This window comes from Eublepharis macularius, chromosome 14 (genome assembly GCF_028583425.1).
Source record: "Eublepharis macularius isolate TG4126 chromosome 14, MPM_Emac_v1.0, whole genome shotgun sequence".
NCBI lineage: Eukaryota > Metazoa > Chordata > Lepidosauria > Squamata > Eublepharidae > Eublepharis > Eublepharis macularius.
The window spans coordinates 8363420-8389408 of NC_072803.1; the positions used below are offsets into that span (position 1 = coordinate 8363420).

The 25989-nt window shown below is 45.9% G+C and overlaps 1 protein-coding gene across 1 annotated transcript in view; it reads left to right on the forward strand.

The window, feature by feature from the left end:
* Positions 1-25989, forward strand: part of TECTA (tectorin alpha) — a 91220-nt gene that overhangs the window by 41087 nt on the left and 24144 nt on the right. Inside the window, 5 exon segments of the mRNA XM_054997615.1 lie at positions 2751-3343; positions 10562-11135; positions 15403-16013; positions 17911-18472; positions 24210-24409. Of these exon segments, the coding sequence (XP_054853590.1) occupies positions 2751-3343; positions 10562-11135; positions 15403-16013; positions 17911-18472; positions 24210-24409 (2540 nt within the window).

Consider the following 25989-nt stretch of genomic DNA (forward strand, 5'->3'; position numbering starts at 1 on the left):
GTGACATTTTACACGTGAAGGATAAAGGATCATTTTCGCAAGTCTTTCTGGGAACTGAAGTTCCTCTCTCCCACCCCTTTTCCTTCTGTTCCTTCCTCTCGCTGCCTGAAGAGACAGAGAGAGCCTACAGCAACAGGAACTTTTGCAAATCCTTCCTCCAGTCACAGGCCTGCTCTCAACGATCGTTGGGGGTGGGCAGCTGCAACTTTCTCAGCTTTCTCCAGAGCGACGATTTGCAAAAGCTGCTGTTGCCGTAGGCTCTCTCTGTCTCTTCAGGCAGCCATTCTAACAGAGAGGGGAAGGAAAAGGTGGGGGAGAGGAACTTCAGTTCCCAGAAAGACTTGCAAAAATGATCCTTTATCCTTCACGTGTAAAATGTCACTTGTAGCAAGGCTCTAAGTGGAACTTTCATGTCCAGAACAGAATACCTCTTGAGTACCAGCCGCTTGGGCCAAACAGCAATGAAGAGCTGCAGCTTTTGTAGCCAGTTTGTGAGCTTTCCAGAGGCATCTAGCTTTTGGAAACAGGCTGCAGGACTAGATAGAGCTTTGGCCTGATCCAGTAGGATTCCTCTTGTGTAAAAAAAAAAAGAAGAGGCAATGTTAACAGAGGATGATGGTGTGCCAATACAGTTACACATACTCTCATTTGATGGTGGGGATTAAGGGTTACCTTTTACTGTCTTTTTTAAAAAGTGGATTTCCTTTCTGAGTGGTATACACAGTCTCAAGGGCCTTTAAAACACCCACACACTGTTGAACCATTAGGAAAAAAATTTAAAATAGTTTTATGATATCAGACCGAAGAGCCTAAGGGCTGGATTCAAACAGGCATTGTTGCCGAGAAAGCTGATTCATCCCTTGCAGGTTTACAATCTGAGAAGGACAAAAGGACACTTGAAGTAACTAAAGGGAGAGCGAGCAAAGGACAGGCAGAAGCGAAACCCTTCTCAGCTTGTTGCTCTCTCTCCGGGTGGAATTCAATGCGAGGTGGAATTTAAGTGCCCCGTTCAAGCGAGAGCTGGCATGATTTACGGCTGACATTTCGGGCTGCGATAAATCAAGCGCATCCAAGCTGCTTTTTCCCCTCTTCGCTTGCTCTTTGCCTGCGTCACCCATCCGCTTTATGCTCTCCTAACTCCCCAGGCTAAATTGGGGGCGCCTTTGCTTGTACCTACCTTCAGCACTGGAGCAAGAGGCTACAATGCTTTGTTACTTAGATAGCTGTCTCAGGGAAACATTTGTCAGGAGTAACTTTTAGGAATGTTGGAGCTACCATGATCTGTTCACTGTGTGATCATTGTTGTATGGGCTTGGGGATTCCAGCTGTTTTTTTTTTAAAGAAGAGTTTCTGCCCCAAGGAGACTACAGTCTAAGGCCTGGTTCAGACCTTCAACAGTTTGAGTTGGTTGAATGGACTTCAGGTTGCAGGTGGAGCATCACATTTTTTAATGTTCCCCTACGCTGAGAATTCCATGCAAAGAGAAAGCCAGAACAGTAAGCAAAGAGAGTGGATAGACTCTTTGCTCCCTGCTGTGCTAGCTTTCTAATTGCCTGGGGCTTTTTATGCAAAGGAACACCACCACCTGCAGACTGAAATGGAGTGGTCTGTTTAGGGCTCTGCCACCTCTTTACGATGTTATGAATGTGTGAACGAGCCCTCAACTGCAACCACATATTCCCGAGGGAGTGTGTGTGCACATCATAAACTGGGTCACGTGAGACAGGAACGCATTGGAGGATTTCAGAATCCTGGCTCAGGACCAAATAACCTTCAGATTCCTTCTCTTGCATATTGTATCTAAGGCTGTTCTTAAGCAAGAGAATATAAAAGAGTTGCCGAAGGAATCTTTATGTGATTCTGTGATATTTCATCTGTTTATTTAGTATATTTTTATCCTGCTTTTCCTCCAAGGACCTCAGGTCCTCATTGTTCTCAGCTTCTCCATTTTAACTTTACAATCTTGCAAGGTAGGTCTTCAGCTGGTGGCAGGCCTTCCAGCCCTCCCACTGTTTCCCTCCAGGCAATGGCAGGGAAATGGAGTGGGGGAAGGGGGAACCGGCGTTGCATGTTTTGCAAGGTCACTTCTGACGAAAACCTGAAAGTGATGTCAAAGCCACCCTGCAGCAATCTAGGAATTCTCCAAATCTCTGTGGTCTTTACCGTAGGGGAATTCCTAGAATGTCATGGGGTAGCTGTGATGTCACTTCCATGTTTTCACTGGAAGTGATGACATGACATTCGGTTTTCAAGTGTGCCACTGGGCCTGAAAGCTCCTGCTCTTTCCAGGGGCCAGACTGGCAACCCTAGATACAGAGTTTGACAAAGAGACGTTGATTGGCCTGAGATCACCCAGCAAGCTTCATGGCAGAGTAAGGATTTGAACTCGGGTCTCCCAAATCCTAGCTTGACAATCTAACTGCTACACCATGCTAGACATCAAAGAGGGAGGCCTGAGAGCTGGTGATGGCATAGTGGATAGGGCGTCGGACTAGGATCCGGGGAGACCTGGTTCCGAATTTCTACTTCTACCATGGAAGCTTACTGGTTGACCTTGTTCCTGTCACAAACTCTCAGCCCGGGCAACCATCCACATTTGTTGTTGTGGGGAAACAGAGGAGGGGAGAACAATATTCGAACACACTTTTGAGTTCCCAACTGGGAAGAAAAGCAGGAGATGTCTAAATAAATGCAAAAAAATGCAAAAGCATGCACATGATAACTTAACATTGATGCTTGATTTCTTCTAGCTGCTGCTGTACAATGTCCAGAGTTCAGTCACTATGCCGTGTGCACCAGTAGTTGTGCAGCGACCTGTTCTGACCTGACCGCTCCTCTGACCTGCACCACCCCTTGCATTGAGGGCTGTGAGTGCAATGAGGGCTACGTTCTCAGCACAGACATTTGCGTCCCTGTCCACCAGTGTGGCTGCGACGTGGATGGCAGATATTACTCCATCGGTGAGTCGTTCTGGGCCACTATGGACTGCACTTTTCAGTGCTGGTGTGAGGAAGGAGGTGAGATCAGCTGCTTCAACTCCACCTGCCAAGAAGGGGAAGTCTGTTCCGTGGAGAATGGCTACCAAGGCTGCTATCCCAAGCGGGAAACCTTGTGTTTGGTCTCTCAGGATCAAGTTCTGCAGACTTTTGATGGTGCCACCTTCGTTTATCCCCCCGACAACTCCTACACACTGGTCAAGACCTGCCCGGACAAACCCAACTTCTTGGAAATCGATGTCAGCAAAAAGAAACCCGAGCCAAATTCTGATGGGCTCCGGGCCTTGAGGATACAGGTGGCCAGCCAGGAGGTCAAGATAGGAGGCATAGACAACTCTGAAATCAAGGTAGGCATTCTAGAAGAAATGGCTTTAAGTGTTCCTTTTTGCCAGTGTGTATGCTCGTGTGTGTGTGTGTGTGTGTGTGTAGAGTGCCGTCAAGTCACACATGAGTTACGGTGACCCCAGAGGGTTTTCACAGCAAGAAACCAACAGAGATGTTTTCCATTGCTTACCTCTGCATGGCAACCATGGACTTCCTTGATGGTCTCCCATCCCAAGAACTAGCCAGTACTGACCCTGCTTAGCTTCCCCGATTTGTGTCACCGCCAATGTTTAAAAATAAGAAAACAAATACACTTTATTGGCACAGGTTTATTGGAGATGAAGTTAGGCAGAACTCTTTGTTTGATCCTAGAGATGCACTACCGGTCAAGCTCCAGCAACACATTACAAAGTCTTTGCATTTGTCGGGGAACAACATGAGGACTTTGTGTCACACACATGCAAGGGGAGTTGCATGCCTCCCAGGTGCACGCTGTCTGTTTTCTGCTTGTGATCAGAGCGCACATCAGGGAGATGCGGCTGTAGCCTCCCCCCCCCTGCTGTTTTTGGTCCTCAGACTGCCCCACAGAGCTACGACTGCAACCACGTAAGTAACTTGGTTTTTACAGTGGAGCGAATTGCTGCTCTGTGGGACACTTTGCAGACATGAAAACAGCGTGTGTATAGCTGCTCCTCCCTGCATACTGTAGCTGCAAGCAGAAAACAGCTGTCGTGCACGCAATTCCCATCACATATGTGAGGCGCACAGCTCCCATCACACATGTGTTACGAAGTCCCCAACAAACACAAAGACTTTGTAATGTGTCACTTGACCTTCAGACAAGACGATACAGAGTCCGATAGACCAATGGGCTGATTTCATCCAAGTCGACTTCAAATCTTGATGTGTTTAACAGATGGAGTTCAGTGTAGGCTTTCAGAGTCAAAAGTACCAGCAGATCATTCCCGCAGTTATATACATCTAGCAGCCCAAGGTCTCTCTCTGTTGCTCAGCTAGGAGGTCGAGACAAGAGAGATGTCAATATAGGACCAAGTGCGGCATTCAGTGCAGGCAGCAAATTTGTGATTGTTAGTTACACTACAGTCATCCGCCGAGCCACTGGTTAAAACTCAGGTCTCAAGCAGCAAAATAAAAGGTGTATTCTTGCGGAACATCTCTGCTCTGGTTGCTGATAATAAGAAAGGGTTGTGTCTTTTCATAATTAATCCTGCTGAGACCAAGCACCATCAGAGAAAGGAAAGGCAGAGTTTATCATTACCTGCATCGACTTCTGAAATTCTCGCCCAAGTGCATTTTGCCAGGCACTTTTAATGCACAACGAAGGAAGTCGTGGAAAGAGTTTAGGCGCACGATCAAACAACCTCTGCTTGATCCCATGTTTGCTGGCAGTTAAAATAACGATATGTCTCTTAGATGCAGGGATTTTTTTTTCCTGTTTCTTGTTTTAATCTGGATGCTTTCGGAGAGAGAGAAAACATCTCCTGTGGTGATATTTATGTGAAAGGTGCTTTGATCTTTCCCTCCCCCCAAATCCTACTGTTTGTTCTTTCTGAATTGCTGACGGTGGGCGATGTATTCTAGAACAGAGGTGATTATTGCTTTATTGCTGGCAGCCTTGGAATCAAAATAGTTCTTACTGGCAACCAGAGTCAGTGTTAGCTGGTGACTTGTGGAAATAATCTTGTGGTGGTTGTGCGTGGAGGGCTTTGGCTCTTGGGTATGCTTTGCCATTCTCTTTAGCATGTGGCTTGACTTGTGTGCATGAATAAACTCACATTATTGGTCATGAGAGTGTCTTTCTGTAACATACCTACTCTATGGCTGGAAATGTACCTGGTTGGGGAAACCGTTTGAGATGGAGGCGATGCTGGTTGGAAATGCAGATGTTCTAGAATGGATTGATTTGTCAGGCTTGTATAGAGTCAGAGCCAAGCTACAAGAGATGAATTTCATGAGGAGGAGCACGTGAAGGGAGTTGCAGTGGTAGCCGGGAAGCTGAGTTTTAAAAGAGATCGGAAGGCTTTGTCAATTTCTCCTCTCTACAGAGCAGGGGTCATTTCATAGAAAAGGAGCTGGAGGAACTCATTAGCATAACTCACCAGCATAACTCATTAGTATATGCCGCACACCCTGACATCACCTATCCTGGCTGTTTTGGACCCAATCCTGGCCATTCAGGGCTGAAATTGGGCCCAAAATGGCAAAAGGGGCTGAAAATGGCCAAAGAGGGGCCCAAAATGGTCAGGATCGGGCCACTGCTGAGTGATCCACTACCCGTCAGAGGCCCAATCTGGGCCATTTTGGCCCCAATCCAGGCTGAAACGGGCCCAAAATGGCCGAGTCAGGTGGGCGGGACCACCTGACATGTGACCTCTTTGGGGAACTTCCGGAACTGCATTCCTGCACATTCCTCCTCGAAATGAGCCCTGCTACAGAGCCAGCAAAGAGCTCCTCAGAGGGTTTGTTAATTTCCTCTTAGCCTCCTAGAAGGGGAGTTGAAACTGACAGAGCAAGAGGAAATTAACAAACCCTCTGAGCAGGGATCTCCCTGGCTCTGTAGAGAAGGGAAATTAACAAAGCCTTCCGATCTCAGCTTCCTGGCTAACATTGCAACTCCCTTCACCTGCATGTCTTTGTGTAATTCGTCTTTTGTAGCTTGGCTCTGAGTCTCCAGGAGCTGACTCATTGAAGAGCCTTGGTGTATGGGGGCACATCTTGTTAAATCTAGCTGTATTGGCAAAGAAATGGGTTGATACAGTACAAAAGGTGCCTTTCATCAGTTGCACTTTGCATGAATAAGATCTTCCCTCCTACTGGCCCATACTATTCTCACCTTGAGTCTTGACTGCTGTCACGCCCTCCATGTGGTATGAATGCAACCCAGAAACTTCAGTGGGTATAAAAGGCAGACACCTACTTTTCGTCTGAAGCTAACTATTTTGAAAGTATTACTCAGTTCTGAAATGAGCAAGAGTCCAGTAGCACCTATAAGACTAACAAAATTTGTGGGAGGGTATGAGCTTTCTCGAGTCACACTGTGACTCACGAAAGCTCATACCCTACCACAATTATAGGTGCGACTGGACTCTTGCTGTTTTCTATTGACTAACACAGCTGCCCATCTCGATCAGTTCCAAACTGTCTTTGCAGGTTGCCTGTTGGTTTCTATGTTCAGCTCAAGCATCAGGGTCTTGATTTTCACACCTCGTCTCTTAGAGACCATCTCTCCTTTGACGAATCCATCTGCCAGCTACTCTCCTTACAACAGTATCTTCTTGCCATCCGTTCAATCAGCATTATTAGAATGGTATGCAGGCTTTTCCCCCCCTTTTGGCAGCCCCCTCCTCCTTGGAATGGCCTTCCAAAAAATCACGCCAGTTTTATGTCGGATGGTTTTTGTATGAATTATGGCAGTGGGAACCACTTGTTGGCTTTCAGAACTGGATAATGAGTTGGCTTGTTAACATTTTTTATTTTTTTTTAGTGTTTGGGATTTCTTTCAGTTAAATGAGCCACCTACATGCCACTTTTGGGAGGAGGAATGCAAGGAATAAATAATATTTGAGAGATAGAATGAGGATGTAGTGAACATGCTGTGTTTTGGGGAAGTGTGCCTGCATCTCTTTTTTTGTTTGTTTCGCTATCATTTCCACTCAGACAAGATCTGCAGATTTTTGAAGCACTTCGAAGACCTGTAGAAACTGCAAGGTGGAGGGGAGTGGGAGGAGTTTACACACCCAGCAATACCTTGTAGTGCCACCTTCAGTCCTCTAGGAACAAATCCCCTTTCCTGGATCTCTCCACCTTGTCGAAACTTTGCCCGGAGAGCTGGCTGGCTCATGCGCGTAGGGCACCACTGCCACCAGGTGGTGGGAATCAGAAGTGCTTCACACAGGATCTGTTCTAACCAGTTTACACGGGCTTTTGTGGAACTAATTACACCTACGCACCCATCTCACGCTCTTTATTTCTGTGTGTGAATGTAAATAACTTGAGATAGAGAGCAGGGGGGAGAAAGAGATTTTAAGAGAGTGAGGTGTAGTTTCCAGCCAAACATGGTGACTTCTTGAGCTGATGTTTTATTCTGAAAACCCATTGTGAAAACTCTCAAATATCATTAGACCCTGTCTTTGCTGTATCCCACATGCCTCCACAATCTTATTGTTCCTTCTAGTATATGCATGTTTGCATTGGATGCAACTGACAGCCAAGCTACAAGCGACGAATGACACAGGTTGGACACTTGTCAGCTTCCCTCAAGTTTTGATGGGAAATGTAGGCGTCCTGGTCTTGCAGCTTGGCTCCCCATTTAATTGAAGTTTACAGAGCTGCAGTCTATGGGAAGGAGAACATGCGGCCAGGAGGGGAGTGCAGGCGTCAGGCTCTTGCCGGGTGCCCCCCTTCCCCTCCGCTGGGTGTGGGGGGGAGGTTTCTGTAAACTTCAATTAAATGGAGAGCCAAGCTGCAAGACCAGGATACCTACATTTCCCATTAAAACTTGAGGGAAGCTGACAAGTGTCCAACCTGTGTCAGGCGTCACTTGTAGCTTGGCTCTGAGAGTTATTTCTTTGGTATGCCTTTGATGTGTTGAATTTATGCTGAGCCCATAGTTGCTGTGGAGCAATCGCAAAAGAAAAACACCTTTCCTAAGTTACGGCCAGTTTTGAACCTCTTAATGACGAACCTCATGGTATCTTTGTGATGCAACCTACTTGATCACAAGGATGACATGTATCTACAGGTGATGTGTGATCTAGTCCTTCTTGCCGTGTCACCATGGTACAAGTGGCCAAGAATCTCCGGGGCATAAAAGGACATCCCCAGCTTGCTTTGTATTAACTTTAACTCAGATCGGGAAAGTGTTTTCCTCTCTCTCTGTATATGATTTTGAAACTCCAAATTGTGCGGGATAGAGTTTGGTGTCTTGGAAAAGATACACCCAGTTAGATTACCTTTAAGATAATAGGGTGAATTGCTTTTAGCTATATTCTGCAGTGAGTGCTGTACTTTGCATTCACGAAGGACTTTTCCTCCGTGTCTGAAGGGCCAGTGACCTTTGGGTGTTTGGGTTTCTTTCTTTCTTTTTTTTGTTCTCCTTTCCCATCAGCATGAGGCTTCCCTTACTTGTACGAGTAATCTCAAATTACAAAAGCATCTTTGCAGAGAACAAAGCTTGATTCACACCCAAGAGGCTGCCAGATAGTGGATTCAGGACAGACAAAAGAAAGAACTTCATCACGCCACATATCATTTATGGCATTCCCTGCCCCAAAATGTAATGACGTTTGCTTGGATGTTTTTGTTAAAAGGGGGAATTAGACAGTGCTAGAGATGAGCACGAACTGAAATATGTGTCAAAGTTTGTCACAAATCAGGCCAGTTCAGGGTTTGCGAATCAGCGGTTCGTTGGGGTGCATTTTTAATGAACTGTGATTACTTTTAGGGTGGTTCGTTCAGTTCGTTTTTCGGCTCATCAGGGGGATTTGCCCCCTCGTCCGCCAATCGCCCCACGCATGCTCCCAACTGGCACAGTGACATCACTTCCAGAAGTGACATCATCACGTCAGGTCATGCGCCGGCATGGCAACATCACTTCCAGAAGTGATGTCATCATGTTGGCTTGCATGCCAGTGCAGTGACATCACTTCTGGAAGAGACGTCATCACATTGGCTCCCGGGTGTGTGTGCGCGGCGCTTTCTGCAGACTTTCTGCTGCCCCGTAAGTAACGAACCACGAACTAAACAAATTGGTTTGTGAACCGGGCAATTTCATGCCAGTTCATGGTTCATGGTTTGTGAAACATGACGAAGCACAAACCACAACGAACTGCCATTTCCCTGATTCGTGCCCACCTCTAATCAGTGCTTATTATGTTGGCTAAATGGAACCTCGCTCTTCAGAGACTGTCTGCCACTGCATACCAGTTGCTGAGAAGTCTTGACCTCAAGCCCTGCTTGTAGATTTCTGTGTTCATATGTGCCATCAAGCCTCAATTGACTTATGGTGACCCCCCAGCAAGGAGCTTCCAAGGCAGGTGAGAAGCAGAAGTGGTTTGCCAATTGCCAGCGCCTTCTTCTGGTTGCCAGTCCAAGTGCTGACTCTGTTTAGCTTCCGAGATCTGACAAGATCAGTCTATACCATGCTGCCTTCCTTCCTGCTTGTAAGTTTGCTAAGGGCTAAAATACAGGCTATGTCCAACATGTGTCAGGACATGGGTGAGCTCTCTAACTCTCCGTAGGACATATGTCAGTGAAACTCACCTTAAATAGAGTTTGTTCACTTGGCACTGCAAGGGAATGCGGTGAGAGGGAAGAAGGACTTCTGGTTTCCTTCTCACTCCACTTTCACCAGTGAAATAGCAGCAGGCAAAAGCCCTTTCCTCTGGCTTCATGTGCCTCCCAATGTACTGTGAGTTTGGTTACATAGGGCCAAGCTACGTGATGAATGGCACTTGAACGGCAAGTGAACAGACTCACGTGTATTCCTCCCTGTTCACTTGCGCTCCACTTGATCACTACGTGGTTTGCCAATTGCAAGTGGAGTGCAAGTGAACAGGGAGGAATACACATGAGTCTGTTCACTTGCTGTTCAAGTATCATTCGTCACTTGTAGCTTGGCCCATAGTTATGACCCGGCAATGGTTGGGCATACTGTGTATTTTGACCCTAAGAAAAAACAAGGTGGTAGACTTAGATGGATGTCTGGACTAAACTATCTGATGAAAGGAGCTTTGACTTTCAGAAGCTATTACCTGGAAATCTTGTTGGTCTTTACGGTGCTACTGGACTCAACTCTTGCTGGTTTAATCCAGTTGGATCGCTGTTACGTTTTAGCATAAAACTTCATATGTATAATTTACATAAACATGTGTTCATTAGGGAGCCAGGAACAGCTGTGGCTTCGTGTTCCTTGGAGTAGCATAATGTGTGAAAAGTCACTGCGCAATGTGTGAAAAGGTCCTTAGACTCCAAAGAAGTTTGATGCTTCTCCACTTGACATATCTATTATAGCAACAAATCTTAAGTGCTCTCAGCCGGTCTTGCATCATCAAATTTTCACATATCTGCAAAGTACATCTCATGTGCCGCATCTTCTTTGTTTCCTTGCCTGCCCTCCATTGCCTGGCTCAGCTTATCCTTTGTAAGCCGAAAGAAGAGGAGAGAGATGTCATGCACTTCCAGCGCTCTTCTCAGCAACTTTTCTCTTCTTCCATTTGTAGGTCAACGGATATAAAACAGAATTGCCGTATTTTCACCCTTCCGGCCAACTAGAGATTTACCGGAGCAAAAATGGAACAGTGGTTGAATCTGAAGGACTTGTTAACATCCAGTACTTGGACACTGGGATAATGGAGATCCGCCTCTCAACTGTCTACTTCAACTGCACTGGGGGGCTCTGCGGCTTTTTCAATGGAAACATCAGTGATGAATTTTGCTTGCCCACTGGAAAATGCACAGACAACCTAGTGGTTTTCCTGGACAGCTGGACAACCTTTGATGAGATCTGCAATGGAGAATGCGGTGACCTGCTCAAGGCCTGCAACAACGATTCAGAGTTGCTGAAGGACTACCGGAGCCGCTCAAAATGTGGCATTATCAATGACCCTACCAATAGTTCCTTCCTGGATTGCCACTCAGTGGTGAACGTGTCTGCCTATTACCGAACCTGCCTCTTCCGCTTGTGCCAGAGTGGAGGGAACCAGTCGGAACTGTGTGACTCGGTGGCTCGCTATGCCAGTGCCTGTAAGAATGCAGAAGTGGAGATCGGCCAATGGAGGAGCTTCAACTTTTGCCGTAAGTCGGGGGCGGGGCGGGGGGATGGAATTTGACCTCGTCTTTTGTTCAAAGCAAAGCCGTGAGAGCAGAGCTCAGCCTCCTGTGGCTCTTCGTCCACATTTTCTCGGAGGTAGGTAGGTGGGTGAATTTTATTGCATATGGCTCTTGGCTTTCACAAGACGGAACATATATAGCAAATTTACAGCCATAAAAATTTAACATTTCTAAGATAACAGCTAACATTTGCTCTTGATACACTCTTGTTTTTTGGATTACTTGGCAAGCTTACTGTTCTGGGAAGGAGGAGGCCTAAAAAAAATCCATTGCAGGGGTGGCCAATGTGGCTCAGGAGCCACATGTGGCTCTTCTAGACATATTGTGTGGCTCAGTGGTCTCTGAGTATCGCCGTGACCATATGTATCACCGTGGCCATACATTTTATTTTAGTTTATTTCCCTCCCTCCTTTCCTCCTTTTTCATGTCTTTCCCTCCCTTTTCCTTTTTTCCTTCCTTCCTTCTTTCTTTCCATGACTTTCATATAGTCAATGAAAATGTTGGGGTTGCCAGGTCTGACTCAGAAATTAACTGGGGACTTTGGGGGTGAAGCCTAGCAAGAATGTGACATCACTTTTGTGATTTCACTTCCAAGTCAAAGGTCAAGTGATGGCTTTTCCCAAGCTCCATCCCTTCTGATGCTGTCACTTCCAGCATCTTGCACCAAAACCCCACCCCTTCCTGTGATGTCATTTTCAGGACACTCCTCCAAACCCACCTCTTCATCTGAAGTCACTTCAATGCATCATGTCTTGCGGCTCTCAAACATCTGACATTTATTCTATGTGGCTCTTACATTAAGCAAGTTTGGCCAACCCTATTGCATGTATGTGGGCCTTTGGGCGCTATCCTTAGATTTATGCCTTGTACCCTGAACGCTCATATGTTACAACCACTCATACATACCCACATCTCTGCAAATTCAGGCCCTCCATCCACACAAATCCTCTCTGTGATAAGGACTGGCATTTTGCTTATGAGTGTATATGTAAAAGTGCTGTCAAGTCACAGCCAACTTAGGGTGGTGACCCATATGGTTTTCAAAGCAAGAGACAAACCAAGGTTTCGCCATTGCTTGCATTTGCATAGCAATCCTGGACTTCTTTGGTGTTCTTCCATCCAAGTACTAACCAGGGCCGAGTCTGCTTAGCTTCCGAGAACTGATGGGATAGGGCTAGCCTGGGATATCCTGGTCAGCGTAGGGATGTAAATAATGGTACAAGAGTGCAGCTGTTCTTATCATCTCTCCATCTCCCTCTCCCTCTCTCTGTCTACTTCATTTATACCCTGCCTTTCTCTCCAATGAGAACCCAAAGTGGCTTACAACCTCTTCCTCTCCTCCATTTTGCCTTTTTTTAAGGAATACTTTTAATTTTATTAATAAGATTAAACGCCCAATTAAAAAGGGCAGAGAAATAGAAAAAGAAAGTAAAGAAAAAAGAATACAAAAAGAACAAAAATTGAAAACAACAAATAAAAATAATACGTATTTCATCTTCCATTTTTCTCTACAACACCCATCATATTTTAACAAACATTATACTTTTCATTTTAATATCTCCAGAATTTACCTTTTCAATATTGCCCCCCTCCATTTTGACATCACAACAACCCTGTGAGGTAGGCTAGGCTGAGCATGTGAGACTGGCCCAAGGTCACCCAGTGAGCTTCTGTGTCAGAGCAGGGTTCCGAACCTGGGTCTTTAAGATCATAGCCTGACACTAACCACTACACCACAATGGCTGAACTACTTGTCCCCCTGTGCCCTACATTTTCCTAGTTAAATAGACGGTGATCCAGAGGAGTTAGCCGTGTTAGTCTGTAGTAGCAAAATAATAAAGAGTCTAGTAGCACCCTTAAGACTAACCAACTTTATTGTAGCATAAGCTTTCAAGAGCCACAGCTCTCTTCGTCAGATGCATGCAGAGCTGTGGTTCTTGAAAGCTTATGCTACAATAAAGTTGGTTAGTCTTAAAGGTGCTACTGGACTCTTTAGAGCCAGATTGGTGTAGTGATTAAGAGCGTGGGACTCTAATCTGGAGAGCTGAGTTTGATTCCCCACTCCTCCACTTGAAACCAGCTGGGTGACCTTGGGCTGGCCCCAGCTCTTTCAGAGCTCTCTCAGCAGGGTGTTTTGTTGTGGCGATAATTATGACATACTTTGTAAACCGCTCTGAGTGGGCATTAAGTTGTCCTGAAGGACGGTATAGAAATCGAATGTTATTATTATTAGTAGTAGTAGTAGTAGTTTGTAGATTGTGTTTCAGGAAACCTCAAGAGCTTCATTCCCCTGTGTTCTAAGTGTTCTTGAAATTGCAGTGTGTATCCTGTAATCTCAGAGACTCATTTGCACGAGAGGGTGGGAGAGTGTTTTGCTTTCTTTGCCCCATCCCTTCTGCTCTTGATGGCCATAATTTAAAAACAACCCTTGGAACCTCCAAGTTGCAGAAGTGCCTTAAAAGGTGATGAGCCGGCATTTCTCGCTCAAACCAAAGGAGAGAAATAGGTTAACACAGAATCAGAAGGTGGAACTCGTCAACTAATTGGAGCAATTAGAGTTAAACTAAACAACCGTTTTATTGGCGTTCTTCAGATTTGGAATGTAGAGTTCTTTTCTTAGAAAATGGACTGAGGGCCAAGCTACACATGACGAATGACACTTGAACGGCAAGTGTATTTCTCCCTGTTCACTTGCCCTCCACTCAATCCACTTGCCGTTCAAGTGTCATTCGTCATGTGTAGCTTGGCCCATAGTCACCCCCGTTCAACCAAGCGGGGGGGGGGGTCCACTGGGGAAAGGGGAATCTGCCCATGTGGATCTTCCTTACTATATGCAGAAAACTGGCTGTGATAGGGCAGGAAATGTGCACGCAGCACCCTGTGGAACTGCCCGGAGAGATCACCATCAAACAGATGATCAACCCGGATTGTGGGACCGAGCGGTCAGCAGTGTTTAAAATGAGCGTGCTCACCCTCTGTTCAAAGGGTGAAGAAGGATATCCTAATGCAAAGGGCAGTACTTGTTTGGAGCCTGTGACTGTAAGCTTCTGGGAAATAGGAATGGTTTCAAGCTGCCTCTTGGCATTGTTTCATAAATAAAATGAAATAAATAAAATCGTAAGTGTCTGGAGTGTTCTAAGCTTCTTGGAAGCTTGCACAGATGCTGCGTTGAGCCTAGGGTGGCCTGTACCAACAGCTGCCTTCCCTACCAGGCATTTTTAGCCTTCTGTTCAAAGCCATCAGGGCTAGAAGCTTATATAGTAACAGATAGGCTTGAAGACCTAGACCGGCAAATGTTAATAGCAGATGCTTGATGAGTTTGCTCCCCTATTTACCTAGGCTTTGTGCCTTCATTTCCTTTTGTTTATTATACATCTTTAGCCTATTTACAGTTCCTGCTTATCATAGGCTGTTCTCCTTAGACCGTTTTAACGCATTCTCCTTAGCAGAGCTAATGGGAAGATTTGGGGGAACTCTCTGTGAGCAACGGCTGTGTCCCTATATTGCTTGTTTAACAATGAATGAAAGCTGAGTTTCCCAAGACACTGAATTCTGTGCTCAGGATGAAATTGTCCAGTCGCAGAATCATAAAATACATACAGCCCTAACGAGACCAGTTTAGGCCATAACATGGAAACCAGAAAGATAAAGCAGGATTTGAACTCCTGTCTCTCAAGTGCTCCATTGCTCCTCTATACTGAGCTATTCAGCATTGTAGTTAAGTGTGGGAAAAGCCACGTGATAAGACTTAGAAGGGGCCAGCGGCCTGTTTAAGCTTCTCCTGGAAGGGATGGGTGTGGTTCAGGTGCTTGGCACGGAGAAATTCCCAAGTTTAGTCCCCGGTACCACTAGTTAAAAGAACCAGGCTGAGACCCTGGAGAGCCGCAGCCGGTCTGAGTAAGCAATACTGACCTCGACGGATCAATGGTCTGATGCAATACAAGGCAGCGGAGCAGAACCACAAGTGACAAAAGGCACAGATTGGACACTTGTCTGCTTCCCTCAAGTTTTGATGGGAAATGTAGGCAGCTTGGCGGAATGTTGGACAAGTGACAGTTGAAAAGTCCATTGGACAGCAGTCAGAGAGCGAAGCTGCGTGACCAGGATGCCTACTTTTCCCATCAAAACTTGAGGGAAGCTGACAAGTGTCCAATCTGTGCCTTTTGTCACTTGTGGTTCTGCTCAGCGTCACGAGAATTCATGTATGTCCTTTCCCCCCTTTTTGCTTTAGCTCTCACATGCCCTGAGAACAGTCACTTTGAGGAGTGCATGACCTGTTCGGAGACCTGCGAGAGCCTTGGAGCGGGGCCCGTGTGCCTGGACAGCTGCGTGGAGGGCTGCCAGTGCGACGAGGGCTTTGCCCTCCGAGGCACCCAGTGCATTCCCAGGAGCGAGTGCGGCTGCATCTTCGAGGGGCACCAGCTCTCCACGAACCAGTCCTTCTGGATGGACATTGACTGCCAGTACTTCTGCTACTGCAACGGCTCTGACAACAGCGTGCACTGTGAGAACGTCCCCTGCAAGGAGGATGAGTATTGTATGGAAGAGAGCGGCCTCTACTACTGCCAAGTCCGCATGGACGCCTCCTGCATTGTCTCTGGCTATGGCCATTACTTGACCTTTGATGGGTTTGCCTTTGATTTTCAGAGCAGCTGTCCCTTGGTGCTTTGCACCACTGTCTCCCGGCAAAGGTCCGAGAGGCCAGAGATGTTCCCGGACTTTACTGTCACTGCCAAGAACGAGGACCGGGACCCTTCATTGGCCCTGTGGGTGAAACAAGTGGAGGTGAACGTCTTCAGTTACAACATTGTCATCCATCGGGCCTACAAACACACCGTCCTGGTAAGTCGGCTGCTTCTGGGTCCGCTTTGTGCCTGCAGACCTCATCAAATGAAAGATGTGCAAGGGCAAGCGGAGCAAGAGGGGAGTAACTTGTGCAAGTTGTGAAATGCTCATTTTTGACCATGGAGTAGAGAACCCATTAAGAAAGGATCACTCCTAGAGCTTTTTTTCAGGGGGAACGGAGTTCCGGAACCTCTTGAAAATGGTCACATGGCTGGTGGCCCCGCCCCCTGATCTCCAGACAGAGGGGAGTTTAGATTGCCCTCCGAGGGCAATCTAAACTCCCCTCTGTCTGGAGATCAGGGGGTGGGGCCAACAGCCATGTGACCATTTTCTCCTAGGGCAACCCACTGAGTTCCACCACCTCTTTTCCCAGAAAAAAAAGCCCTGATCACTCCTCCAGCTAACGTCTCTTCTTTTCCCACGAGGGTAGTTTCAAGTGGGTGGCCATTTGGTCTGTATTCGAAGAGGAAGATTCGGGTCCAATAGTACCTTAAAGACCAATACTTTGGAAATCAGGTTGGTCTTTAAGGTGCTACTGGAGCTGAATTTTCTTCTCTTTCCCCCAAAGTACCTTTTACTTTGGATGTGAAACCTGGACAATGAATAAAGTTGCCAGGAAGAAAATGGATTCTTTTGAAATGTGGTGCTGGAGGAGAGTTTTGTGGATACCATTGAGGGCCAAAAAGACAAATAAGTGGGTTCTAGATCAAATCAAGCCTGAATTCTCCCAAGAAGCTAAAATGACAAAACTGAGGCTATTGTACTTTGGTTACATCGTGAGAAGGCAAGATTCTCTGGAAAAGTTAATAATGCTAGGAGAAGTGGAAGGCAGCAGGAAAAGAGGAAGACCCAAAATGAGATGGCTTAACTCAAGAAAGAAGCCACGTCCTCCAGTTTGCAGGATCTGAGCAAGTCTGTTAATGATAGGACAGTTTGATAGGGTCACCATAGGTCGGAGGCGACTTGATGGCACATAACTCACACACATCTTTTATTGCTGCTTCAGATCTCTTATTCCTCACCCCACCCTAGTCAATGAGTTGAACTTTTACATATGCATACGCATACAATTGGTGTGTGTGTTTGTGTGTTATGCGGCGTCACCTCCAACCTATGGCGACCCTATGAATGAAAGACCTCCAAAACTAATTTTCATTTAGTTAATGTCGGGGTGAAGGTCAGTCAGTTACTTTCTGTTCCAGAGATGGCTCGAAGTATTTTGGTACACACCCAGCATCCCACACAACATGAGGTTTAACTTGTGTGCGTTATGCTGCCCTTTAACGGTGCCTGAGCTATGACTCACCCTGACTTCATGAAAAGTCAGTCATGGTACCTGACTCTCTGGGATGGCAGCTCTTTGTCCACCCCTCTTTAAGTGGGCATATGGACTACTGGAGCTGGGAAATCCAGAATGCTTAGAGGTGACTGATGATGTCAACTTTCAAACTGGTGCACTGTAACTTCTGTAACTTCTTCATTGGTCAGAAGGGCAAGATAACTTAAGATAGACATTGACAAAGGATGTGCTCTACATTTAGTTGCGTAGGCTTAATCCAATTTACTTGGAGCCAGAATTATGGCCCATGTGTTTTACTGTCATAAACTGGAGTTGTCTCATCCTTGGTAAATGTGGTATTTCATTTTCCCTCCACTGCATATGTATCTTATCCTTTCTATAAGGAGCTCAGAGCAGAGTATAAGTCATATCCGGTGAATAATTTAGACAGAGAAATGGTGACTTTCTCAAAGCCGTACAACAAGCTTCGCCCAGCTAACCTTGGTTACCCTTGCCGGGCTGTCTTTCATTTTTTAAAAATTTTACTTCATTTACTCAGCCTGTCTCTCAAGACTTGTGACCCTCTTTAATAAACTTCCTTTCACCTCTCTGCAGATTAACGATGAGCGTCTTTACCTGCCGTTGAAGCTGGGCCAGGGGAAAGTAAACATCTTTGCCTTCGGTTTCCATATTGTCGTGGAGACCGACTTTGGTCTGAAGGTGGTATACGACTGGAAGACCTTCCTCTCTGTCACCGTTCCGCGGGGCCTCCAGAACGGCACGTACGGCCTTTGCGGACGATACAACAGCAACCCAGACGATGACCTCCAGACCGCCACTGGCCTGGTAGCCGCCAACGTTAATGAGTTTGGCCACAGCTGGGCCAAACGAGATCCCTTTTGTCAGGTAGGCTGCGGCGACCGATGTCCTGCCTGCCGTAAGGTGGAGGGCTTCTGGAAGCCTCAGCAGCTCTGCAGTTTGATCCCCAGCAAGAGTGGCGTCTTCTCCAGGTGCCACAGTAAGGTCAACCCCAGCTTCTTCTACAAGAACTGCCTGTTTGACACCTGTATTGATGGTGGGTCTGTCCAAACCGCCTGCAGCTGGCTGCAGAATTACGCCAGCACGTGCCAGACCCAGGGGATCGCCGTCACTGGCTGGAGGAACTTCACCTCGTGCTGTGAGCAGAGCTTTCTTTTTAATCTCTAGGACCACCCGTGAAAATTATTCCTTTGCGCCGTCTACAGCAGCTCCACTAATTTTAGTAGGACAGTTCCTGTTTTATGAGAGTCAAATGAAACGTCTCAAAGTAAATGCCGGCAACTTAAGGTTGCCGCTCCAGTTCATTTCCTAGCAATCAAGTGTCTGAAGCACAGCTCTTAATGCTACATATAGTTTTAATTGGATCTGTTTTATAGCATCAAAACTAACAGTGCAATCCTATGCAGAGTTACACCAGTCTAAGCCCATTGAAGTCAATGGCCTTAGACTGGAGTAACTCTCCATAGGATTGCACTGTAAATGCTGTATCACCCAACTCTATAACTTCTGTTAGATCCAGATTCCTAAACACAACAGTAAAGGAACAGGTCCTCTAAGAAACCTGTATACAATTGATGGGAAACAAAAGGACCTCAAACTATGATTATATATTGAGACAGACAGACGAACAAATAGTATCCTATTTTTTAATTTATTTTATTATTGAATGTATAGTCAGCTCTCCTGTAAGCAGGTCCAGAGCAGATTAACACCAGTTTAAAAGACATCAAATAAAACCAATAAATTAAAAACAGATGCAATTTACAGGTTCACCCCCAGCAGTGCACATTGCACAGAATTAAACTACAAGAGACAAATTACACGAGGATGCTCACGTGAAGGGAATCGCAATGTTAGCCAGGAAGCTGAGTTTTAAAAGAGATTGGAAGGCTCAGTCAATTTCCCCTGTCTACAGAGCCTGCAATTATCACTGCTCAGGGGTTAATTTCCTCTTCACCTGCTAGAAGGGGAGGTGAAACTGACAAAGCCTTCCAGAGGCAAAGAGGAAATTAACAAACCCTCTGAGGAGCCATCTTTGCTGACTCTGTAGTGAGGGGAAATTGACTGAGCCTTCTGATCTCTTTTAGAACTCAGCTTCCCGGCTAACATTGCAACTCCCTTCACGTGTGTGTCCTCGTGTAATTTGTCTCTTGTAGCTTAGCTCATAGTCCCGCATACAGCCTATCTGGGTCCACGGGGGCCACTGACAATTGTCAGATGAAACCTACAACAAGGGAGGGGACCTGTTTGGTCCAGGCTAGCCCAATCTCATCAGCTCTCAGAAGCTAAGCAAGATTGGCCCTGCTTAGCACCTGGGTGGGAGACCAGAGGCAGAGGCAATTGCAAACCACTTCTGTTGGTCTCTTGCCTTAAAAACACTATGGCATTGCCATAAGTTGGCTGTGACTTGATGGTATTTTATACACATGTGCACCCATTTTATTTATTTAAAAATTTTCTAAGCTGCCTGTCCACTCAACTTAGGGTGCCCAAGATGGCGAACAATAAAATCATTAAGATTAAGCATATATAAATATTATTTTAAATGAAAAACGATTAGAACAAAACACATGAGCAGGAGAGAAGGGTCAATGAGAGTAGATGAGGGAAACAAAACAAGCAAAACAAAAAAGTCTCCACCTGCTGGTGGAAGACAGAGGGGGACAGACAGTTCTCCCTGGGGAGGGGACTCTGTAGCCTTGGTGCCATGACCGAGAAGGCCCTTTTTTGGGTTGCCACTCATCTAGCCTCAAATGGCGGGAGCCCCTGATGCAGGGTCTCTGAAGATGACCATTGGGGTTTCAAGGGTTCATATATAAAACTACCAAACCATATACCAGAAGTCCTGTATAGTGGTATGCAATTTTTCATGAGTATGGCTATTGATTATTTATCCATTATGGAAGAGTGTTATATATATGGTATTTTCACAATCAGCTCCTGTCAAACAGAAGAGACGGGCAAGATTGATTTATTTAGGGTTGTAGATGCCACTTCTCCAGAAACTAGAGGCGCCAGGTATAGCAGAGACCTGGGCATTTCTCCCAGCTCCTGCTGGCACCTCACAGGCTGATGCAGAAAAATAGAAGGGGGAGGCAGTATTGTGCTGACCCATGTCACTTCCGGCAAAAAACCTGAAGTGACTTCATGCTGTCATAGGTGATGGTCTAGGATTTGCCAAACTCTATGGTTTAGCCATAGATACTGGCGTGCCTGTCCTATTTTACATTATTTATTCTTTATATTTGTGTCTTTTGTGTAACCCACCCTGAGCCTGCTTGCAGGGTGGGCAGGCTAGAAACTAACTAACTAACTGACTAACTGACTAACCCTGCCTCCCCCCCAAATCCTGCAAGACAGAGTCCTTCTCAAGACAATCTCTGAGAGCAAACATCAGCAGACAAGTTCCCCATCTTGCTCAGATCAGTTAACAAGCCTGACTTGGAAGCTTTCCTAGGGTCAAGTAGAAGCACATGACCTAATTTGGAGTTACTGTTGTTAAGGAGTTTTCTTGCTTGTCAGACCAGTTGTTCTATGATTCCCTCCATCTGCCAGAACTTGATGGCAGCATGCATGCTGAGTCCATGCCTGATATCCCTCAGGTGCTGAGTTCGGAATCCCTATAGGCCTAAGACCCAGTGTGGATTTTAATACTGAGGTTAATTTCATGCACCTAGAGCTGGCTAATGAGAAAGCTAAGTCAGAAAGCTAATGAGGCCTCTCTCATGAACCAGACTGTGTCAAACGGACAGCTCCTTGGCAGCACTGAGGACTTGAGGAACATGGCAGGTCTCACAAATAGAGATGCGCACGAACCGGAAAAAAACTGAACCATGTGGTTCGTTCATCAAATTTCACAAACCACGAACCATGAACTTTCATGAACCTGCCCCTGGTTCGCAAACCGGTTCATTTGGCTCATGAAAATGTCACACTTGGGTCAGAAAATAATCACTTCCAGATCAGCAGAAGGTCACTTCTAGGGCCTAAGAAGGTCGCTTCCGGGTCTGCAGGAAGTCCATCCCCTGTTGCCTAGGAAACTGATTGATTGGCACCAGGCTGTCTGCTGTCACGAACCAAAAAATGAACCAAATGAACCAGCCTAAAGTTCGTGGTGGTTCGTCAGAAATGGGATCTGACGAACTGTGGTTCGCAAACCACGAACCATCCTGGTTTATGCTTAATTTTGGTTCATATTTCGGTTCATCCCCATCTCTACTCACAAACCTGCAGTTCAGCTTTAACATCAACTTTAATTCAGGGAGGTGCCTCTTGTGGGTGCCTGAAGTCTTTTCTGTGTTCTCTCTCCAGCTCTGCCTTGGAGCTCCTCTGCATTTGGCTGGCATCATTTAACAATTGTCATTTGAATGGAGAGAAAGTGGCTCTTTTACTATTTGCAAACCCCTCTGTGGTCTGAGGAACTGCTTCGCTTCTTTTGAAGATGGGGAATTGTTACGTGCTACTGAGCTTTTTGGAAAGGCCGTCTGATGAGCCCAGAGATGAAATGATAGATAGAGATGGGAGGCTTTGAGGATTCCCAGGGAGAGAAAGAGGCGGAGAGGCTCAGATTAGGGCACCTAATGACAAAACGGAAAGTACTGGATAAAAATGACACAGATAAGAGGAGACAGGGAAAAAGAATGGCTCAACAAATACCTCGACATGAAAGAGATGTGTACTGGAGTCATGGAAGATTATCTCTCATGTCACCAGTTTCATAAAGGAAATGGAGCTGCAAGGAGATGAATTATTGGTTGCTCACAAAATCTGACAGATAGTTAAAGCACTCGGCACGAAAGCTCCCTCTGGCTTGGGCATTTCCTTGGATTCATTGCTGTAGCCTTGCCTGGCAGGATGCCCTTGGCCCGGGTGATAGAAAGATCGAGGCTGTAACACTGGTACTCTGGAGGGGCACGTGGGCTGAGTTTGGCCCCTTGGTTATTAACAGTAGGCCTGTTATAGTGGAGAGTCCGTGGAAGACCGTAAGCATTGCATGTGTTTGAAAGCCGCTGCCCGCTCTGGGGTCAATGGGCCAAATGTCTTGGCTCCGTTTGTTTTCCATGCATCTCCACATCCTTCTAGTAGCTCAAAGTTGTGAAGTATTTAGTTACTGAATCAATGTTTAAATAATAAATATGACTGTAGTAACAGATGCTAAGTTTGTCCATACACTGCACAGGAAAAATCAGTTTGCTGCAGTATTCTACCAGATTGCACCCATCCTTTGTACCTTTAAATGAAGTGTCTTTTCTGCCAGGGAGGAAGCTCTGTCAGGTTCCCAACTTTGGATATACCATTGCAAGAGGGACAACTCATGACATGGAGCTCCTCCGTCTCATACCGCTTAGCCCTTTTCTAAAAAGCTGCAGGTTGCACCTCCTGTCCAAAAAGCAGCCATTCTTCATTTGTCAGATGCAAATTTTATTAGCTTATACATGCAAAGGAAAGATTATGCATTTGTTCTAGGGAGGTTTGCCTCTCTTGTCAATAGGATTACAATGTATTGTTCAATTACGCTCCTCATAAAATGAAGATGCAAAGCCTCTCTGGCAGGCAGGCCGTCTGGCAAATCAATTGAAAAGTCATTTTCATCACTAATAAGATTTAAAAATTAAATGTGGATCATTTTCTATCCACAAATTGATGGCTTAAATCAGCCTTGCTCCCAAAACTCAAGGACTTGATCGTAGTAGTAGGAAGCAGGGGGGCTGCGCGGGAGTGAAGGATTGGCTGATTTTACTGTTGAATGCCAGTGCAATCGCTTGGTAGAGCAATGGTTTGCAAACCTGACTCACAGAGATAGTTTTTGAGAGAGACAAAGGTGCCACAATAAGGGTTCATTGCCCATGGGCACGAACAATGGGTTGAATCTATCAAAAAGATCCATATGTACCTGGGCCGAACTTCTGCCAATTTCTAGAGTTGCCAGCTAGTGGCTGAGAACCTACAGGACTTCAAGGGAGCAAGGGCACTGTTGGGCAGTAGTGTGGTGTTACTTCCGGAGAAAACCTGGAAGTGATGTCATGCTTCTCTAGGAATGGCCAGAACCTCTATGTTAAAACCACAGGGTTTCTGGTAATTCCTAGAGTGGGCTGCAGTACAGAGATCAGTTCCCTTGGAGAAAATGGCAGCTTCAGGGACAAACTGTATGGCATACCATAGATTTTAGGTGAAATTCCCTTTTCTAAAGGCAACACACACACAAATCTCCAGGAATTTCTCTGGCCAGTGTTGGTAACCTGAGAGAGGAGAAAGGAAGAGGATCCTCCTCCATGGCTGATATTTTCCTTAATAGGAATTATAGCATCGAGTGTGCCAGGGATATGCAAGGGATTGATGCCACTGTCCATTAGTCCTGTGCAGTCCCTGGCAATTGAACACATGATGAAGTTGCCTTGTACCGAATCAGACAATCGGTCCATCAATGTCAGTATTGTCTACACAGGCTGGCAGCATCTCTCCAGGGTCTCAGGTTGATGTCTTTCACAGCATTTCCTGCCTGGTCCTTTAAAGCAGAGGTGCCGGGGAGTGGGCCTGAGACCTTCTGTATGCCGAGCAGATGCTCTTCCCCTGAGCCACCACCCCTCCCTTATTCCAACGGTGTTATCATCACGGGGGGAGCAAGGATGGCAAGCCCCTACGTATTCCACATGGTTGCATTGTAGCAGGGGCAACACTGCTGCACACAGAGACTCCATGTCTCATTGCCTTCTCTAGACCTTAGTTAGCGTTGGCTCCCCTGCATGCAGGGGTCAAAGAGGACACCTGACTGGGAGGGAAGTGTGGCAGAGGCATCATCAGACTGTGTGTCTGATTCCAGAACTACATTAAAAAAAACTTGCTCCTAAGGCTAAGCCACATCTCTCTTGTTCTAGCGGTCAGCTGCCCTCCCAACAGCCACTACGAGAGCTGTGTGAGCGTGTGCCAGCCCCGCTGTGCCGCCATCCGGCTGAAAAGCGACTGCAATCATTACTGTGTGGAAGGGTGCCAGTGTGACCCTGGCTACGTCCTCAACGGCAAGAACTGCATTCTTCCTCACAACTGTGGCTGCTACTCCGACGGCAAATATTATGAGGTGAGGCATTGCTTCCAACATAGTAGCTCCTGGGGGTTGCTTGTGGTGGTGCGGGTATCAGATTTGCTGGTGGTGGGCATAGAAGATGTGACCTACATAAGGACGAGTTCTAGGTCAGCTGTACAGCAGGCTGAATTCAGCCCAAATTGACTTTCCTTAGAAGTGGTATGCAAGTCAGGGCTGAATGTAACTAACCTTCATGCTACATGAAACTCACTCTAAGGATAGGTCTCTTTCCACAGCCATTGCCTTGAAAGCAGTATCTATGGGCAAAATCCAAATCAGTGAATCCATATCAGGGGAGGATCCCAAATATTTCTACTCAAATTCATGATTTTTGTTGAACTCAAATACTAACACCTTTGTGAAAGTGAAACTGGATGGAAAAGTTGTGTGAACTTCTTTTGAAATGAAATAAGAATATCTATCTCTTTCATTGTGAGTGGAGAGTGCGTCTCAAATCATTGTTTTATTGCTGAATCATATGTTTTTATGGTTTTAATGTAAATTTTAATGTATATTTTAATACTGATGATATCTGCTCTGAGTCTGTTCATGGGAAGAGTGGGTTTTAAGCCCAATCAATCAATCAATCAATCAATCAATCAATCAATCAATCAATCAATCAATCAATCAATCAATCAATCAATCATAGCTGACCTAGTGACCCCTAGTGAAGTGTCCATGGCAAAAGACTAAAAGAGGTGATCTGCCATTGCCTACCACTGCAACCCAGGTCTTCCTTGGAGGTCTCCCATCCAATTACTAACCAAGGCCAACCCTGCTTAGCTTCTGAGATCTGACAAGATCAGGCTCACTTGAGCTATCCAGGTCAGAGCATTTCTTTCTTTAAAGCCTAAAAAAAAACCAAAAAAACCCCTTCTTTCTGGTAATTGGATAGTCCACAAAAGCCAGATCTAAAAAGTATGAAGGGGCATCGAAGCAAATGAAGTGATGTGAGTTCTTACCATAAAGGCCTTCTAAAAGCTGTGTTGTTTAAAATGGGCAGAAGCAAATCCACATCCTAGCCAGATTTACAGCTTTGCATTGCTTTTGGAAGCAACGAGGGCCTTTCTGAGGAAACGCTCTTTCTGATGTTCCCAGTGAACACGTTTGAGCTGTAGAAAGCATCGCCTCTAAATGAGGGTTTCTTCAAGGAGCTCGTCCCATCCATATTCCTTTAAGCAGCTGCAGCAACAAGACCTGTAGAATTGAAGAGCGTACAGCACAAATTATGGTGTGTTTTCCTTCAAGAAGCCACCTGTGGGACTGGATAGTAAATGGTTTCCAAATAAGAAAAAACCAGAAGATGGAGATGCCAGACAGCGCTCTGTCAGCCGTTGTTGCTTCCAACGCCGTCGCAGTCTTAATAGGTTGATATTGGAGGATGTAAACACAATACCCTGGAGAACTCACTGGTGTTTCTTCAAAAGGAGGAAGGGGGGTTTTTTTGCAGATAATTTTTAGTGTGGGCCTCTCTCCCTTCTTCTCTCTTCTCCAGTTTTCATTGCTATCAGCTTTCAGCATTCTTTGCTATTATCTTTGTGCACGATCCTGAAATAATGAACAACGGTGATGTA